This window comes from Notechis scutatus, chromosome 6 (genome assembly GCF_049901735.1).
Source record: "Notechis scutatus isolate UNSWTSFEM ecotype Mainland chromosome 6, rNotScu1.2, whole genome shotgun sequence".
In the NCBI taxonomy this organism is placed as follows: Eukaryota; Metazoa; Chordata; class Lepidosauria; order Squamata; family Elapidae; genus Notechis; species Notechis scutatus.
This window is the reverse complement of record NC_142014.1, coordinates 51787700-51808295: the sequence shown is the minus strand read 5'-3', so window position 1 is coordinate 51808295 and position 20596 is coordinate 51787700. Positions and strand designations below refer to the sequence as shown.

The 20596-nt window shown below is 36.5% G+C and overlaps 1 protein-coding gene across 2 annotated transcripts; it reads left to right on the top strand.

Annotated features, from left to right (window-relative positions):
• Positions 1-270: 270 nt before the first annotated feature.
• On the top strand, positions 271-19097 carry ADSL (adenylosuccinate lyase). Of its 2 annotated transcripts, XM_026694833.2 has the most exons (13): positions 271-483; positions 6577-6780; positions 9758-9802; positions 11164-11243; positions 11937-12108; positions 12750-12796; positions 13391-13481; positions 14050-14119; positions 14680-14827; positions 15823-15913; positions 17055-17144; positions 17589-17765; positions 18952-19097. In XM_026694833.2, exons 1-13 carry the CDS (start codon positions 322-324, stop codon positions 19036-19038), a joined length of 1464 nt encoding a protein of 487 aa, XP_026550618.1. In that variant the 5' UTR covers positions 271-321; the 3' UTR covers positions 19039-19097. The 2 variants fall into 2 exon arrangements, with proteins under 2 accessions (XP_026550618.1, XP_087824417.1); XM_087968291.1 differs by lacking the exon at positions 6577-6780.
• Positions 19098-20596: the final 1499 nt, after the last annotated feature.

Sequence of the window (20596 nt, the reverse complement as noted above, 5' to 3'; positions counted from 1 at the left end):
ATGCTGGCTGGGGAATTCTGAGACGAACTCCACACATCTTAGAGTTGCCAAGTTTATATGACAACCACCGATTTTCCTCGCACCCCAAAGCGTCCAGGAGCAGCAGCAATACCGATCGAGGCGGCGCCCAAGCACCAGAGGTCGCTGCGGCCGTCGCTCGTTACGGGCCAATCTCTCGCCATGAGGAAGGGGTGGGAAAGGTAAGAGGCTGGGCCAAACGGAGGCCGGACTTTGCTGCTGTTCTTATTCCGCTTTTCGGCCGACTTCAGCCTTTCCGCTGAACTTGCGATCGACGAGTCTTCTCAGCTGCAGCCCGTCCCGATGGCTTCTCTGAATTCCGCTGGCGAGGAAGACGCCTTCGGCCGCTACCGCTCCCCTCTCGTCTCCCGCTATGCCAGCCCCGACATGGCCTATAACTTCAGCGAGAGGAAGAAGTTCAGCACCTGGCGGAGGCTCTGGCTTTATCTAGCCCAGGCTGAGAAGGTGCGGGGTCCGCATGGTTGGTAGATTAGGATAATCTAGACTGGTGCTTAGAGGTTTCAGGGTCGCGGTCATGCGGATCACGGCAGCTCGGGAGGAATAGCCCTAATGCTGTATGTCAGTGTTTAAATGGAGAGGCAGGCAATCGCTTGAGTGGCGGGAAGCGTTGCTTCTTCCAACCCTTTTTGCTCCATTCATGCGTATTTGCAGCTTGAAACCCTCGGAAACCAATACCGTAGTCACATTTCTTACAATCCGGTAATTCCTAGGCCTGATGGGCCAAATCCCCTGCCAGCGGGGTAGAGGCTACAGAACTTGAGGTCAGCACATTTCGGTGGGGGTTGTAGAAGTTGGTCTGGAAAGCAACAAGGTATGGGAGAAAGCAGCCTCATCTCAGGCACAAGGCACTCCATAATTTTTGTACACATTTTCATTAATTTCGTTCTGTTCCCCCCAGCATATAAATATAACTTTGATTAGTCTCTTGACCACATCAAAACAATGGGCATCAGCCACAATAAGGCACAATTAAATGAGCTAAGGTAAGATAAAATAAAATAAAATAAGATAAAATTAAGGGTGTGAGATGAAATAATGTACAATTGAATAGAATACAAAGACATACAGGGAGTACTAAAATATAAAACAGTACATGTTTAGATGAATTCATCAGCTTTACATGCAACTCCAATGCAGTCTATAAAACATATTCTCAGTTGGACAACCCTAAGTATAAACTTAACAGTTCTAATAACTATGTATGATTGTGTCATAAAGGAAATAAGACAATCTTTTGTAACTGTCCCAATAAATAGTCAAGTGGAGTCTTTCAGTCCTGAGCTCTTGCTGGGGCATCCCGCTTAGTAAAACAGTAACACTCTGCTTTTAGGTCCTTTTGTTCTTGAACAGTATCACTCTCATTGCTCCTCTTCCTATCTGCCTGTCTTAAAATGTGTATTATGTTCCTAAAGGTGAATAGTTTCATTTTTAAAATATAAAATTGATACTAAATTCCATCTGCACTGAATTTCATTTACACTCATGACTGTCCCTTTAGTGTGTATGCAATATTTTAAAAAATGACAATTGGGACCAGAATTGTTGTTATCAAGCAACAGGATAAAGGGTGACATGTTATTGTGCCACTTAGCCATGGTAATTCTGATAATCCAAAATGCCATGATTAAATTACCACATGGGTCCTTAAACAAGGACCTCACATGATTCCAACTTCAGACGTCCTGGTGGCTTCCCCATTGACTTTGCATATGGGAAGCTGGCAAGAAAGCTCACTAACCGCAATCATGTGACCATGGGATGCTTCATTATAATCATGAGCTGGGCGCTGACTTCCCAGATCACAATCATATGACTCTGAGGACAGCCAGAATTCTGAGGATCAATCATAGCTACCACTCACTCGGCTTTGCCATAAGCGTGAACAGTTGCTGAACAAATAGTTATTAAGAAGAACCACCCATATAAAACAACCTTTATTGGAAGAAGAGAATATATCTTTAACAAGAGCATATTGTTTAAGCAATATGTATACAAAAATCCCTGAGCAGAGAAGTCTTGTAGGAATTCAAAGGCATATAGTTAGGAAATATTAACTGGTTTTATTTCTTGGTTCTCATTCTTCATTTTTATTCCAGTAATTTTTTAAAACTTCATTCGCCTAAACTTCATTAGTACTTAGTAAGTACTATATATTGTCCTTAAGGATTTTTTTCTACCCTCTTTCTCAAATTTCTAAACAAGTTTTTAAATCTCGATTATGTTCTTTACCATCATTCTTTACCAGCTGGAGAACAGTTTTGATGTAGCTACACTTTCTAAATACATAAAAAACTGATTTAAGCAAACAGATTTCACATGTAGCTGTGAGATAACTTGACAATGGTAAGTTAACCCTGAAAGTTGCAGTTTGTGAATTGCATCACCTGCAACAGTTTCTGTTTTCTCAGCCTGCATTCAATTAATCATTACAATGTCATATTGTACATGTGGTATGAAGCAAATGTATTTCAAAATAGTTCACTTTTTGCCAAGAGAAAAGTAGCAAAAATCTGAACATAATTTCTCAACTGTTTATCACATTAGGTTGTTTGTTTTTTGTGTGTCACATATTACATGCTCTATTTTTATTCAACTTAGAAAGAATTATAACTTTTATTAAGTCATAATAATGTTTTAATATATACTTCATTTCAGAAACATTTTTTGTAAGACAGGAGTTAACCAAGTTGACTTTATCTTCCAAATGTTAAATTTGCTGAGCCACTATGAAGTTCCTTTGCCTGAATTCTTCATGAGTGTTATATTATTCTTAATTTGTTGGAGATGGGCAAGCTTGGGGGAGTCTTGGCATCCTTTGCAACATAAATTCCCTCTCCCTCCTTTAGGGTGATCTACAGATGCATTAAACTTTCAGATTGATCTATTATTTACTTTCTGTCTGAGTCTCACCCCTGAAATGTCCTAAAGTTACAGTAAGAATGTAATGTTGGAAATGTAAAGGATTCTGCAAAACAAAGATCTTTGCCAGCAGTTTTAGGGAAAGGACTATACAGTTTAACAAAGCAAATGAGAGTTCATTCCCCCTAGACAAATGCTTCTCATGCTATTCTAGCCTTCCATAATACAGGGGGTTGTTTTTTTGCTTGTTGAATTACAGTGCTTATACTTCCTAGTCAACAAGTGAATTGTAAATTGAGACATTCTGTGGGCACCAGGTTGAGGGAGATTATTACAGACACCTATAGTTCCTATTTAGCAAAGACTGAATGCAGTAGAATTTAGGAATTCTTTATTTCTTCCACACCCTAAGCCGGAAGGCCTTAAACAGCCTGTTTCATTTCAGTTTTATGTTGCCTATTTTATTCGTCCTAAAGGGGCATTGTTTAGTGTAACAAAGCAAATGGTATTCAATGAAATGTATGTGGATGGTAAATTTCTGCAGTATGTTAGTATGTTGCTGAACATTGTGATAGACGAGCCAGGCAAGTCAAATTAAGGGGGCTAAATAAACATTTATTGAAAATCCACAGCTATGTTGGTTCTTCATACCGAGAGTATCTTTTAATTTATAATATTATTTGGAGATTAAAAAAAAGTAGTTATGGAACAAAAAAGCAGATGCAGTTAGGCAGGGGTATCCAATACATCTTAGATCTTATACAGTATTAATTACAGAGTTGGCTGTCTTATCAGATTAAAGCTTGGTATCAAACCAAGATTTAAGAAAACAAATTGTATTCTAATGTATATATTGTGCCCTAATTTGAAAAGGGAATCTGTTATTTTTAACTATCTGCATTCCCAAGAAGTCACAACTCTGATCTTGATCTTCAGATTCAAACTGAAAGAAAATACCATGTGCACCTGTTTGTTTCATCAAGGCTCTACTAAATTGTTAGTAAAAGATGCCTCCTTCAGTTATCATGGGAGAATGTGATTTCAGTTATTAGCGAGCGGGGAGGGTGTTGGGTTCCTTCTTATTCAGTTTACTGCCAGGAAAATGTGCCCTACAGTTGGAATATAAAATAAATGCCAGAAAGAAAGAAAATTAAATTAAACTAAACTAAGCTAAAATTCTTATCCAGGATCAGAAATTGACTGCTGACCCTAAATGCAGCATAACAGAATTTGACCATTGCTAAGGATGTAGAATTCTACTGATCAGTCACCAGCACTTGAATATCAAAGCCATCTGTGCATCCTAGAATGTCAAATAAAAAGTGTCAATAATTTCTACTCTTTCTAAAAGAGGCAATATAATAAAATATGACTAGGATTAAACTGTATTGTGGATACATTGTCATCTTCTGGGACCAAGAAAGACTGCCTTCTCTGTCATTGCTCTGCTCCCCAAAACATCATTCCCCCCACCCTTAAGAAATAAATATGGCACCCTCTTAAGATCTGATTCTACTCCCAAGCATGGGGTTGGTGTGTCCATGGTACCCTGTCATTTTTTAAATTGCTTTTTAGTCCAAGTGGTCACATTTTGTCTTACGGTTTTTTGCTGTTAATTGTATATTTGATTATTATAGACTACCCAGGCTCTTCTGGACTATGAGGCCATAATATATTTAATTAATAAATAAATATGACCTGGAAGAACATAGTCACTTGTTACAAGGTAGTCTTTCCTTCCAGGACAGCAAGAGGCAAGATGTCAACAGCAAGCCACAATGAGTTATGGTAAATTAAATATATAAGAAAAATGTTATCTTATTATCAAGACATCAAGGAATATCTTGTTTAGTTTTACATATGAGAAACATTCTAACTTATGTAGACATTTTGGGTGCATCAAATCTGAATGATGGCATCAACTATTTTAAGAGAAAATACTAATTTACTAAAATTGTTTATACTTGCAGTGGTAAAAGGAAATAATTTATACATTTCCTTTTCTTTATTATTTTCTTCTTTTCTCTTTTTCTTTTCTGCACCTTCTGTTTTTATTACTTTACTTTTTACTTTGTACCTTTACTGTTGTAATTGCAATCTTCAATAAAATTAATACCATACATTAAAAAAAAAATTTACTGGGACATTTACGTGGTATCAGGTCATGTTGATTTTAGATAGATAGAGCCTTTTCTGCCATGTCTCCTGCCCTCTGGAACATCATGCCCTCCCCAGGTGAGATCCACGGCTATTCTTTTGGCCTTCCAAAAGGGCCTGAAGACTTGGTTCTGCCTACTGGCCAGTGAGAACATATCATTTGCAGCTGGACTAAGACAGGACCCCAGACCTCCCTGTGTGCATCTTGCCCTCTTCCTTCCCATCTTTGTACATTTTTGTATTAATTTTAGTGTTACTATCTTTTGTTTCATATTGTTGCTTTCATTGATTGTAACCTGCCTAGACAATGGGCAACATATAAGTTTAATAAATAAATGTTCTGTGTCTAATTATTAGGTACGGGTAGTTCTTGACTTACAACCACAATTGGGACCAGAATTTTAGTGACTAAGCAATGCAGTCATTAAGTGAATCATCATATGGCCAGATTTGATTACTATTTTTCCACAATTGTTAAGCAAATCACCACACTAGTTAATATAGTTATTAAGTGAACCATGCATCTAGCTTCTTAAATTGACTTTGCTTGTTGGAAGCTGGCTGGGGAAGGAATAAAATGCAATCATGTGTCCTTAAGGCACTGCAACTGTTTTAAATATGAGACCATTGCCAAACATCTGGATTGTGGTCATGTGACCAAGGGAGTGATTTGATGGTCATAACTTCAAGTATGGATTATACTTCACTTTTTCTGAAGCCATCGTAACTTTGAACCATTGTTAAATGAATGGTCATTAGAAGAGGGTTATCCAGGGGTGGGATTCTACCAGTTCGCACCTATTCTCTAGAACCGGTTGTTAACATTCTAAGCAGTTCGGAGAACTGGTTGTTAGAATAAATTACTGGCCTAATCCTGTAAGGAAGGCTGGAAGGAAACATTCTGGTGTTGCGTACAGAAACTGCCTTTCCATTAACTCTTATTACATTCTTGGCAGGACTAGACTTCCTGTCTCTGGAACTTCTTTGGAGTTTTTGTCCCCTCTTTGCTGGTACTTTGCTTGTGTGGAGTGATCATTGAAAAAAGTGACATGACCATTTTTCACACTTACGACTGTTGCAGCATCCCCACAGTCACGAGAGGCTGGGCGAAGAGATGCGTGCCTCGCTTTGAGTGATGTTGAGTTGACCATGCCCAGCCAGTAACATGACCACCAAGCCATGTCCACCCAGTCACATGACCACCAAGCCATGCCCACCACTTAAGCCACACCCACAGAACCAGTTGTTAAAAATTTGAATCCCACCCCTGGGGTTATCTGTATTAAATTGAATTGTACAAATAGAAATAATTCTCAAATTGTAAAGTAGGATGGGTGTTTTCTTCTAGTTGGAAATTTGAAGTTTAACTATCATTTCTTAGTTAATTGTGAAAGTTACAAGAGTTATTTCTGCCAAAAATTCCAAAATAACTACTTTTGCTGCCTTAAACTGAGGGTCCTTTGGCTGCCTTAAATTCAGGATCATGTACCTTCTAATTAAAGAAACTTTTTTCCCTCTTAGTCATTGGGGCTGCCCATCACAGATGAACAAATAAAGGAAATGGAAGCAAATCTGGACAACATAGACTTCAGAATGGCAGCAGAGGAAGAGAAACGACTGCGTCATGATGTAATGGCTCACGTACATACATTTGCCCATTATTGTCCAAAAGCTGCAGGAATCATTCACCTTGGAGCAACTTCTTGTTATGTGGGAGATAATACGGTAAAACAACACTCCAAAATAAATTTATTGAATCACTGTGTTTGTTGAGGTTCCAGAAGTTCCTTAAAACTTGGTTATGACACCAGGCCTTTGGGTTCCAAGGAACCCGAGACAGCTTCACTTTTGAGGTGGATATATTTATCACTCCTTCTGCTTGGGATTGTATTTATTTTAGTTTCAATTCTCAATTTTTAATGTTGATTTTTACTTTTAAATGCATATATATATATGTGTGTGTGTGTGTGTGTGTATATATATATATGTTTTCTTAAGTTTTTGCGGGTACTTACATGTATGGTATTCAGCTTTGTTCGGGTATTTTCCCACGTCATTGTAGTTGTGCTTTTAAAGTTGTAGCAACGTTTCAGCAGAATCTCATCTGCCATCATCAGGCTTCTGTATTGTGTTCGTCTGTGAATCAGACTTTTACAGTGGTTTCAGTTTTAAATTTGGGGCTAGCCTACTGCTGTGCCAGAATGGTTTTTTCTTCATCCTGATTGGTTGGGAGTCTTGGTCTGTTTTTATTGGTCTCAGAGTTTGCTGTGTTCTGCTTGATTAGTGTCTCTAATATCTTCTGTCTGTTTTGTGGCTCTTTTTGTGTCTTGATTGGCTGGCAACATTGTGTTCCTTTATTGGAGGCCTTTAATGCAGCTTGGCTCCGAGTAAATGGACGGCTATCATTTGTTAGGAAGCTAGGTTTCATCTGGGTGCCTGGTTGGGGTGTGTTTGAGCTGGAGGTATCAGGGGGGATCTGTTTGTGCCCAGGTGTTTGCCTGGCTTGTGGTGTGGAGATTTTTTTGTTTGTGAGTGCAGGCTTCCAAATGATTGACAGTCTGGTGGAATCATCTCTTCTATTCATGCTTTCAGGTCTTTTTTCAATCTCTATGGCTTCCCTGACAATTCTGTGGCTGGGGTTTTCTATAGTGGCTAGGGTTTTGGTGCCATTGAAGTTGATGCTATGACCTGTGGCTTTCATGTGTTGGACTAGTGAGGAAGTGTGTTCCAGCTTTTTTACTGCATTTTTGTGTTCATCCAGGCGGGTACCAATAGAAGAATAAGCACCCGCCTGGATGGCTTCCAGATAATTGACAGTCTGGTGGATTATCCAATTATCTGGTGGATCATCCAATTATCTGGAAGCCGGCACATATATATATATTGTTTTCTATGCAGTATTTTATGCCACCAGAGTTACTTCTACTGGGATGGATAGTTATATAAATTTAATGTATTTTGTTAATCCAATATGCTATATGGCATGGGTGCATCTAATGCTAAAATATTAAGACATATTTTATTAATAATTATATTTATTCCATACTTTAAAAAAATTACTTATTCCATGCCTCTTGAACTATCTGTGTTGGGAGGAGTTCCAGTATGTTGAGATAATTGAACAGTATTGAGGGCAGAAGGAATTGCTTTGAGGGATGGGAAGAAGAGCCACTAACAAGGAAATGGTCAGATAAAAGGGGCCTGATTCTGGGGCAGAACTGTAACTTGAGTAAACCTCTCAGATAACCTCTCCCTAATTTCCACAAAGATAAAGAGAGGGAGTGGGGAAGCACATTCGGACTTATAAAACTGTTGTGCATTATTCCAATGAGAAAACCAGCCTTTTAGTCCTATTCTCTATGTTCTGTTTTTAAACCAATTACTAGTACAGCCTCAGTCCTTTTCCTCCTGGTTGGTGAGTTTGCTTAAGGACTTTGATGAGGGATTTTGGCAAAAGCTTTTTGAAAGTCCAATATGTTTTGGATTGGCTCTGGCTGCTTCCTTGTTTACACCCTCAGAAAAGTTTGGAATGTTAATGAGACTTGTTTAAGAAATTATGTTGGCTCCTTTTCAGAAGACTTATTTTTTTAAGAAGCTTGATTACTTTCTCTGTACTCTCTGTTACTTATCACTACTTGAGTTACACTAAATTTTCCAGCTATTAGGTGCAAATTTGAACTAAACATAAATAAACTAGAGATATTTCTTGAGTTACAACCACAGTTGGGACCTGAACTTCCATCGCTAAGTAAGGTGGTGTTAAGTGAGTCCCATCCAATTTTATGATTTCTTTCACTGCAGTCATGAAACAAATCACAATAATTGTTCTGAATCATATGGTTGTTAAGCAAATCTGGCTTCCCCCATTGACTTTGCTTGTTGAAAGCCAGCTAGGAAAATTCATATGGGAATCACATGACCTCAGGATGCTACAATCATCATAAATGCATGCTAATATTTTGATCATGTGACTGGATTTTGATCATGTGACTGTGGGGATGCTGAGATGGCTGTAAGTGCAAGGAGTAATTGTAAGTCACTTTTTTCCACAACCTTGTAACTTTGAACAGTCTCTAAATCAAGGACTACCTGTGCTTTTATTAGATGATTTCACATATCTTCAAGCAGATATTACTTAGCCTGGAGTATTCATTTTTTGCTAGTTTGTCAGTTATTTTGCCTTTATTTGTCTCGGTTCATCTGCTCCTGCTCCTGAAGAATCCAGCTCAGATAGAAGCATCAGTCTACATCCTCAGAAATGAAATGATTAAGTTCTTTGGAGTTCCCATTTTTTCTTTTAGCGCAATTTTATCACCTGTTTAGAAAATCCCATTAATCCTATTTTAGCTTTAGTCACTTGGCAGTTTGTTGGGTGCTTATACTGCAATCTTATTCACACTGGACTAATCAATATTTATCTGAACATTTAGGTTCATTGAAATTTTAGATTTTTGTAAATATATTTATTGTTACAGTAATTTATACAATTGCAACCCACACTGAAAAATAAATTTCAACAAACACATTAAACAGAATTGTATCTGTTATGTATATGTGTTATGTATGTGCATGGATAGATATATAACTTCTTTTGAGAGCAGGCAACAGAATTTCATTTTTAATGTATGTCAGTGTGCTCAACAGTAAAAAATGATAATAAAGGTTATATTATCTGACTTTGTAAAATTCTTCTGTTTGTTAGGACTTGATAGTTCTTCGAGATGGATTCAACCTGCTTCTTCCCAAGGTAACATTCATTTTTTCATAAGGCAGGAGCTTTCTTGATTGACAAATGGCTCTTTGCTGAAGTTAACTATAGAAATAGAACTGGAAACAGATTGTGAGGCAATGGCAGAACATTCAGGAGAAAAGAGCAGATTCAGGGCATTGCTTGATTTTCTGTGCAGTACATATGGGGAATAGAACCCTACTTTCTGACTTGGAACTTTACTAATTAGTACTAATAATTCTAACAGTAGACTTGATTAAATATATTATGCTCTTCTGTATTTGTTACACCTTTTTCCTCCTGAGTTTAATGCATTTCATACCTACCTGTACAGTAGCCATCCCCAATTAGGGCCCCTGCAGATTTATGTTCTGCCTCATGGAGTTGTAAGAAAAAATATAAATAGATGAAGTTGTGAGACAATAAATTTATCTGAAAGGCACACTAGCTCTAAAGAGTTATTTAAGCCAATCTGTGCATCCCAAACCACAATATTATACCAGATGCAAGAGGGATCAGATTATTTATTATTTTATTTATTTATTTATTTATTATTTTTTGTTAAATTTATTTGCCGCCTCTCACTCTAGGCAGCTTACAACAATAAAAAGGAAGCAATGAAAAGAGTGTGAACAAAACAGAAGATAATAGAATAATAAAATAAACAATGAAAAAGAACACAAGGAATTCAACGATATGATTACCAAAAAAGAATGAATTCAACTATATGATTACCAACAGAGAATAAGGGGGGAGGTGGAGTCTGCCATCAATCCAGCTACTACCTCCAGCATGGCCATTTGCACCCCAGGATAACTGGCAGAGCTGTGTCTTTACACTTTTGTGAAAGGATAGGAGGGTGGGAGCGAGATGTTTCCTTAGAGCAGGACTGTCAAATTCCTGGCCTGCAGGCTGGATGCGTCACGTGCTGGCCATGCCTGGTTTAGCGAAAGGGGAAAAAGTCCCGATACACCACGTGACGCCACCGTGACAATGTGAGTTTGACACCCCTGCCCTAGAGGGTAAGATCTATAAGAGGGTTTGATCCATGATGGCATTGAGATTTCTAAGAAAACAAATTCCAAAATGGGATAAAAATCCAATGAAATTCAATGTCTCCAGCAATCTTTTAAACTTCTGACAAAGGTTCTAGTAGCCATGCCTGTTCTTTTCATTTGCAGCCAGCGAACAAGGCTTAAAGTTGGGGGAAACTTGTGCAACCATTGCAGATTTAAATGGTTTTTCCTCATTCTCCATATACATAATGAAGATGAACCATGATAATGAGATAATGAAGATGAACCATGTAAATAAGATTATGATGATGATGCTTCTCTTATTTTAATGTATGTTGTTATTCTTCTTCCCTTTCATTATAGCTTGCCACAATAATCAGTCGTCTGGCAGATTTTGCTAAAAAGTATGCCAATTTGCCCACCTTGGGCTTCACTCACTACCAGTAAGTAATTTCTTATTGTTTATTATTTAGTAACATGGCTGCTACCTTTTCTGTTTCATCTATGGTATGCATCAATAGCATTCAGCTTCTATGGGGCATGATTAAGGACAATAAAGTTTATGAGTACACACTCCAATTTATTGATTTCCAAGCACCAAGATTCAATTTCATCTTGGCAAAAACATGCTGAGGAAGGGAGGGTTTCCAATATACAGATTTTATCTGTTCGCAAAAATGTTATAAATCATATTTAGTCCTGTTAAAGTATTTGTAACAAGAACACCGCTCACGTGAACATTATAAAATCAGCCGTGTTTTATTTCCTTCACTAAATGCCAGTTCAGTAATCTGTCATGAATTGCCATGTTTCCTATAACATAGTCTTTTGCTGCCCATATTCTATAATTCTGTCCTGTGATTTTTCCCCCAACATGTTTAAACCAATGGCATATAAAATATGCTACTGTCTGATTAGCAATCATGTAAAATATTCAATATCCCTTCCCCAAGCCTTCAAATCTGGAGGTTCTTATTTAATTTAAGAGATAGCTATTATTAAGCTTAAGAGTAATAGTTTGTTTTTATCAGATTCTCTAACTAAGATGGAACTGCTTTTGGAGAAGTACAGTCATTTTGTAATAACGTTAACTTTCATGCACTCGTCCTTAAATAATTGTCTTTGTGATGTTTTAGGCCTGCCCAGCTAACCACTGTAGGTAAACGTTGTTGCTTATGGATTCAAGATCTCTGCACAGACCTTCACAATCTTGAAAGAGCACGAGATGAATTAAGATTTCGTGGGGTGAAAGGCACAACTGGCACCCAGGCCAGCTTCTTGCAGCTTTTTGAAGGGGATCACAGTAAAGTAAGGATGCCCTGGCCTTTCACTTAAATGTGTTCTAGTTAAGTATTTATTTGTGAAGAATCATATACTGCCTTATAAACATTGAGAAAGGCAATATATAAACCCACTTACAAGCTAGGAAAAAACATTGAAAAACAATGTCAGAAGTAGCTAAATGAATATATCAAGATTATATATTTATTAAAAAAAGATCAGAATGTATTCACAGAAGAGCACTCAGCCATGGGGCTGGTTAGTGCCCTGAAGGCCTTCTCCCCACATTTTAAGTTTTAATGTTGAATTGTAACTATTTTGCCTCTTACATAATTTTTACATAGTTTTTATGTTTTTCATATTTTGTATATCCCTCCAGAGTCTCTCTGCGAGGGAGATGAACAGTTTCTACATTTGGTAAATAAAAACTGCAGATTCATTCTGGCCACATCCCAAAACTTTATGCTAGGATGACTTTTCCTGGGCCTGGAAATGCTATGTTAACCAGAAGTGCAGGCGGTAAAGGAGTTGCCTACAAGATAGGACTCTCATCCATTAAATATGCTGAGTTTAGAATGGTGTTAAAAGGGAAACCATCTGGCTAGCACAGTCATGATCTTCTTTTCAGTCACTGCATTCTGAGGTTCCTGTCTGTTTTTTTCCCTAAGGTGGAGGAGCTGGACAGACTTGTGACTGCAATGGCGGGATTTAAGCGGTACATTAAAAAAACCCTCCCTTTAATATTAAGGATGTGCTTAAGCATAACCTTCTAAGGAGTATAGGAGGTTTTCTTAACAAGAAACAGAGCAGTGTATTGCCTACACTGATTGCTGGAGGCTTCTTGAAATTTCAGAAAGGATCTTTTCCTTTTTAGAGATGCTAAAATCTGAATCTGGAATTTTTCATATATATTCTATTACTTAGCGAGGGATTTTTGCTGTTCTAAAAATTAGCTGCCCTACAATATTATGTTCTAAAGTTAACAATTCCTACTAATTTTAGGCCTTATTTTGAAGTATACTTATAAATAGTTGTTTACAGCTTAAATCCTATTATTCCTTTTTTCAGTTTTGCTCTTCTCATCTTGTTGAAAGCATTCCAATGTTGTGTTTAGCTGCTGCCTTACTGCAATGCAAATTTGAGTTGTACAAATATACAATTTTTCTATGTCTTTCACCCTTATTCAAGGCTAATATAATTTAAGAATCAAATAACCAATAGATCTGGCATGATATTCATGCATTTTTGCATGTTTGTTCCACAATCATAGGTCTCTTTGAACTTCATATTATTTTATATTTTATTTTAGGGCTTATATCATCACAGGACAGACATATAGTCGCAAAGTAGATATTGAAGTTCTCTCTGTTCTAGCAAGTCTTGGGGCAACTATACATAAGGTAAGAACTAGTTTACATATACAAGTATTGTTGTAGAGAGAAGCTCTAATGTATGGATAGCAAATGAGTAGCTTTGTGATTTTGCTAAATTACAACTCACAGCCAAGGTGACCAGCAATTAAAGACATTGAAACAAATTACGGATTAAGTAGCTCCATTTGACAACATCGATAAACTTTGGTAGCATGATTTTGTTTGCTTGTTTACAAGCCTCCAGAAAAGTTCATTTAGTTTTGGAGGTGCTTGCACCAATTTTAGTGGACCTCTCCAATGCTCCCCAAAATTGGACTAATTGCTGTAGTATTATCCACATTGCAGATATCACTGGGTCACATCTACATTTGCCATGGTCCCTGAAGATGATGATAAAGAACAAACTGAGCTTTAAATAGTTTAAATTTTATAAATCCAATAAATAAATAAGATAGTTTAAGATCATTTGCTTGACTCTTGCCTCTAAAAATGCAAACATCCAACAGTGGAAATGGCACTCCTTTCAAGATTACTATTGTGCTAATTCTTAGAGATTTTATTTACATGTGAATTTATATTAATTATTATTCTCTAGATATGTACCGATATCCGCCTTCTGGCCAACCTCAAAGAAATAGAGGAACCTTTTGAGAAAGAACAAATTGGTAAGCACTGAGTAAAATAGGATTTCATTCTACTTATTTAACTTGTTCAGCACTTTTTAAATTGGTCTGTCTATGACATCTTTATTTAACATAATAAAAAATAAAAAATAATTATAGCACTTAGCAAGTGTTAGAAATGATTTCCTGATAATTTAATTTTATAATTTTTATGTAAAAATATTGCAGAGAAGAATACAAATACCGGTATGATTTCTACTGAAATTTAATGGAATTTACATTGCCATTTAACGCAAATCTAAAGTTACTGTTTTATTGGCAAGTTGTCGAAGGAAAAATTATATCTCTCCTGAAAATCTGAAGCTTCTTGATTTATAGTTTTGAAGCCATAAGTATGCATCTTTAAAGAATCTTGTATGCTCTTCCCATTCTTTGAACACAGTGATTCCTTACGTTCTTTCCTGAGTTAAAGCAAACTTTGTCCCATATTTGCACTGCAAGCCAAGTTAGATTTCAGTCATTTGAGGCTTTTGGTTTTTACAGCATTTTACATTTTCACTATTCTGTCTCATGATGAGCCATTATTTAAAACTGTTTTAAAGGTTCAAGTGCCATGGCTTATAAACGGAATCCCATGCGTTCAGAACGTTGTTGCAGTCTAGCTCGCCATCTTATGATTCTTGTCCTGGATCCCCTTCAGACAGCCGCTGTGCAATGGTTTGAGCGTACACTGGATGACAGTGCAAACAGGTATATACTTACATGAAGTGGAGATGCTCTTGATGTGTATTTGGAAGTTATAGGAGGAAATTAATTATAAGAAAAATATGGTTGATTGTAACATGCTTTGTGCCATCCAGACCTCAAGGTAATCTTCTAGTTTCAGTGAAGCATCCTTCCAAATAGACTACTTTTTCTATAGCACTGACTACCTATTAATATATTATAGTAATCAATAGAGCAATAGCATTTAGCATTTACCGTCCCACTGTACTTTATAGTACTCTCTGAGTGGTATATAAGTAGAAGCATTATTTGCATATTGTTCCCAACAATCTGGGTCCTCATTTTTCTGATCTCAGAAGGATGGAAGGCTATGTCAACCTTGAGCCCTGCCAGGTTCAAATGCAATACCACCATTTAACCACTCCACCACCAGGGCTCCTACAATATGCAGGGAGTTAGGCAAAATAATACAGACCATTGGCTTACAACCATGATTGATACAGAATTTTGGTTGTAAGTCAAGGCATCCACATGATCGGAAACAATTTTATAACCGTATTTGTAGTGGTCGTTAAGCAAATAAATCATGCAGTTATAAGTAAAAATCACATAATTATTAAGCAAATCATAAACTCATGAATGCAAACTCATTCTCCTGAATGGCTGTTTTTTTTTTGCCAAAAATCAGCAAAAACATCACAAATCACAGTCATTTTATCGCAAGATGCTACAGTTGTAAATGTGAGCCAATTGCCAAGTGCCCAAAATATGACTGCAGGGGAAGGAGCCAGTACAACATTTTATGACAATCAGAAGTACTTACAGAAGGGCCATAAAGCACCTTTTATATTTTATTTATTAGCTCACTATTGAAGCATTGGTTCTGAAAAACTAACACTGGTAAAATATTCTTTATATCTCTGTACCCTGAGGAATATATGAATAACAATCAGATTAACAAACACTGAGCCATTAAAACAGTTACTTTTTTTTATCCTGGTACTGTTTTTTTTCTATAGGCGTGTATGTTTAGCCGAAGCTTTCCTTACTGCTGATATTATACTCAGTACTCTGCAAAATATCTCTGAAGGTCTTGTAGTATACCCTAAGGTAAGAAGTAAAAGCAGAGGGACAGTGAACACTCACTTTTCCACAATGAAATATAGGTATGTGTTCAATTTAATCCTCCATGCCAGATGCACTTTGTGGTGTTAGTTGTAATCCAGCTACATACAGGCCTATCCATCTACAAGCCATTTTTCTTTTGGAGGACTGACTTCCAGAAGACCCTAGAACACCCCTGAAACAGCAAGATCAGTATGCTCCAGAGGAAGAACTGATATGGAAATAAAGTTGTACCCCATTGTCCCATTTACAGCATTGGGCTATAAGAGATCTTTAAAAACAATCCTACTGAATTCTTTTATTGTTTTATTTGACAACCTTAGAGTTGCAGCAATTATATTGTGTGGTACAAAGTAAGACTATGATTAATATTAGGCACCATCCAGGTAGGATTCCCCACCAAATCTTCTAAACAATCACATTTACTAAATTGATTTTTTATTTAAATATGTAAAATAATAAATACATAAAAAATAAATATGCTTTCAAATATTTTACAAGGTCATACAGTTCAGTTATAAGAATGAAAGTGTAGCACCCTAGGACAAGAATAACAACTGAAGCAGTATCTGATTTATTAATTACTGTATTTATCATGTACATTTCAAATGGAGTGAAAGCTTCCTTGTTGCATAAAAACATGTTATGATTTTTTGCTTTGAAGAAACTACTTGCACCTGTTCTGTGGTTAATTTTCTATGCTTGTATTGAGGAACATGTCATCTAGAAATATAAGCATTATCTAAGATTCTACAGTTGAGTAGCATGGTAGTCTAGAGATGAAGACATTCTCCTCCCACTCAGTAAATTGAGAGCTCAATCCTAGGCGGTGGCAGATTTTTCCTCTATCAGGGTCCTGCAATCTCCACATAGGTGTCAGGAAGGGCATCTGGCCAGTAAATACTCAGATCCACTCAGTTGCCTGACTCAACCCTGAAACCAAGGGATTAAAGGAGCATAAAAAAAAAAAATCTAAGATTCTACAGTTTCCTTTCTACCTGCTGAGATCCTCTGCATAAAAAAAGGATGTATTTTATCATAGGGCTGTGTTCCATCTGCTGAATAAATAAGAGTAAGAGACCATATTAACAATCCAATCTATAAAGATTTATATCATAATTTTTAGGTAATTGCAAGGCATATAGAACAAGAGTTGCCTTTCATGTCAACAGAAAATATCATCATGGCTATGGTGAAAGCTGGGGGAAATCGCCAGGTAAGTAGTTAATTACATATGCTTAGTTATCAGCTCCTAAGAAACGGATATGCAAGAAACAGGAGTTATAAAGATTTTGTGGAAATATATTGTTTTTTTTAAATATTTGTCTACTGATAAGGTCTGGAAAAAAAACCTTGCACAATGTAAGCTGTTTGACTGGTTTTTAATTTAAATTCTTCTATAAAACAATGTAGAGTTTTAGAAGTATCTTTATTGTCTCATTGCAGATTGTAAATTAAAAAGAAAAATATATTAAATCTGATAATCATTTGGGACACCACTGGAGAGAGAATATTGCAATAGTTTTCTCATACACCCAAATCCTGTTTGTAAGATGGGCTATCTAGGATGAGTTTCCTAAACTCTGTATTCATAATTAATGGTGGGATGTAATATTTTCCTGTTATAGGAGTAACACTTGGTCCATTTTTTACCTTTTAGGAATGTCATGAGAAGATAAGGGTTCTGTCCCAGCAGGCAGCTGCTGTTGTGAAGCAAGAAGGAGGTGATAATGACCTCATTGCACGAATTCGTGCTGATCCTTATTTTAACCCTATCCATGGGCAATTGGAAACTCTCTTGGAGCCTATATCTTTCACTGGCCGTGCTTCCCAACAGGTAGGGAAAAGCAGAAAAAGCTAGTGTCCTTATTAGGTTGCTCTTAATTTTAGCTTTCCTGAAAAAAGTGTTTTTTTAAATTGATGACTGTTATGTCCCAATTCAGATTTACTCTTATTAAAATTGATATGCTAATCTGTTGGTTTTTTTAGCCAAATCTCCTCCGCCATTCTCTTAAATTCTTGGGTAATCCACTGATATTTCATTTTATCCTAATGTATCCTGGACTTTTTATTCTAAATTAGTTGTTATACTGATTTAATACAGATTTATAGACCAAAAACTGTCCATACTTTCTATATAAAGCATTATATAATAACAATGAGGAAAATTGTTGGCACTTTTTGTTTATACAATTTTATATATTGAAATCATTTCTCAATTTTCAACAAAAATAGATAAGGGACTAAGAATGAACCATAATTAAAAGTTGAAAAAGTGTTACTTTCAAAAACAATTAAACTATAATTAGAACTCATTAAACTATAATTAGAACTCATCAGCTAAGTGAAAGCAGACACTGCTCCAACCAGTTAAAATCCAAATCAGCAGCCAAAGCAATTTATCATAGGAAACCTATCTGAATAAAATTGTCTTTGTCTAATGATAGAAAAACAATACAAGTTAATTTTCCAAGTTTTGAAGCAGCTCCAAAATAGTTGCAATTTGTATTTTTTCCATGTCTCCAATGATACTCAAATCTTAAGATATCTGTGTATCTTTCAAATAGCTTACTTCTAAGTACTGTTGAAGCTTAGTACTGTAGAGATTTATTTTATAACCAGGAGTTTGAACTGTATCTGTATAAATAAGCCAGCAGCCAATGAAGTTGCTCCATCAGAGTTGCTCAGCTGTTGTGGGATTGCAAAATTCTGTACCACTTGAACTTCCAGGACACTTTAAAACACGGGTGTCAAACTTGCTGCGTCATGTTGCCATCACATGATGTTTTGCAAGGTTTTCCCATTCGCAGAGCTTGGGTGGGCGTGACCTGCACGTGACGCATCCACGGGCCGCCAGTTTGACACCCCTGCTTTAAAACATGCTCATATAGAATATATAAGACAAAGTCATATGTCAGGGTGGTGACAGCTAAATAGTTTTTATATGGTGATAAAAACGTGGCAAATTATAAAGGATTATAATTCATTGGGTCTTAAACTAGATTGTTGTTTCTTCACAACAGGTGACAAGGTTCCTGAATGAAGAAGTCAAACCAGCATTGATCCCTTATCAGAGCAAAATGGATGTGAAAATAGAACTGTCACTTTGAATCAGTGTTTTATGGGGACCTTGTGTTGAAAGAGTAATAAAATACTTTTAAGAATTAAATCAGTTTAACATGAATTCTTTGATGGTTCTGCTATAGGACTGTAAAGTATGATGTTGCAGACTTCTGGAGACACATGAAGATGAATTAGCGCTCACGTTGTAATTATAAACTTTCAGATGTTTACAAACTAGTCAGGCCAAAATAACACAAATATTTTTGCATTAGCAATTATCAGGCAAAGAAGCCTGTCAAGTGTTTCTTGATACATAATCTATTCAGCCCCTCAGCCACAAAATGGGAATGGCTGAGGTATACAATAAGACAGTTCCAGCAAGGAAATAGAAAAATAAAATTACAATTCTTAGTCTTTGAAAAAGCATAGATTCAATTTCTCCTACTTGCTGGTGGAGAAGCTTCCGACTGCTTTGGAAGATTGATAGTTCATCAGCGCACTTCAGGTAGACTTTGCATCTCCAAATTTTTCAAGATATCTTCAGAACTATGGAAAAACTATGATAGCCTGGAACTTTGCTTTTCTGCTTCAGCTGTCATATAGTTATTGGTGTGCAAATACACATTTCTATTTGTTAAAATGAGTCTGAATGTGTACTTCACCTTTTATTAAATTTTAGGTTATAAAAACTCTGTCAGAGATTTGATCTCACGTATTCTGAAAAACATTGAATATGAAGGATGGTAAATAAGTACACTGGAAGTTGGTGACAGGGAGAATGAATGAAGATCAAATTACAAAGCAAATATATAAAGGAAAAGCAAATACAGGAAGAGGAAGAGCAAAAAAAAGTCATGGCTTAAAGATCTTAAAAATAATTCTAAACAATAAAAGTGAATGGTTAAAGTGGTAAATGGATGGAACCAAAATGGTTTGCAAGGAAACAAGCAAAGGAAAATAGTACTGAATGGTGTTGGTATCACCTAGTTTTAGCTATTTTATCCATCACTGACCCATTTATCTAATTTATCATCTATTTCCTATTTTCCGTGCCCTGTAATGTTTCTCACCCAGAAAGACATAGTGTGATGGGTATGTCTACGTATCAAATGATTAAACGAGGCAAAAAAGCTTGCTCCAAGTACCATAAAGGTACAAATAAGAACATACAAGAGCTGGGAAAATGTGTTAGTCTTAGACTTTGTCTTCATAAAATGTTTAGAAGTGGAGAGATAATAAAGTTGAAAGTGAAATCGGATTAATTCCATTTAAATCTTTTTTAGGGAATCAAAAAAGCACTGCGTGTATACACTGAAACCTGTTGTCATTTATTTCCTATTATACAACGCAGGAATATCGGGTTTCTTTTTAAGGCTATGGTAACAGTGGGCTATTTGTGCCAGGTTGTCTTAAGCGCTGCCAGATATAGAGTGCCTTGTCGGGGTTTGGTAGCCCTAATAAATCATAATTATCCGTAGCCCCTTTCCTCCCTAAATCGCAGGATAGTACGCTTGAGATCTACTAGAATTATCTTCCATAATTCCCACAAACACTACCACTTTGGCAATGGAAATCGGGCACCGGGTTGGGCAAGATTCTGATGAG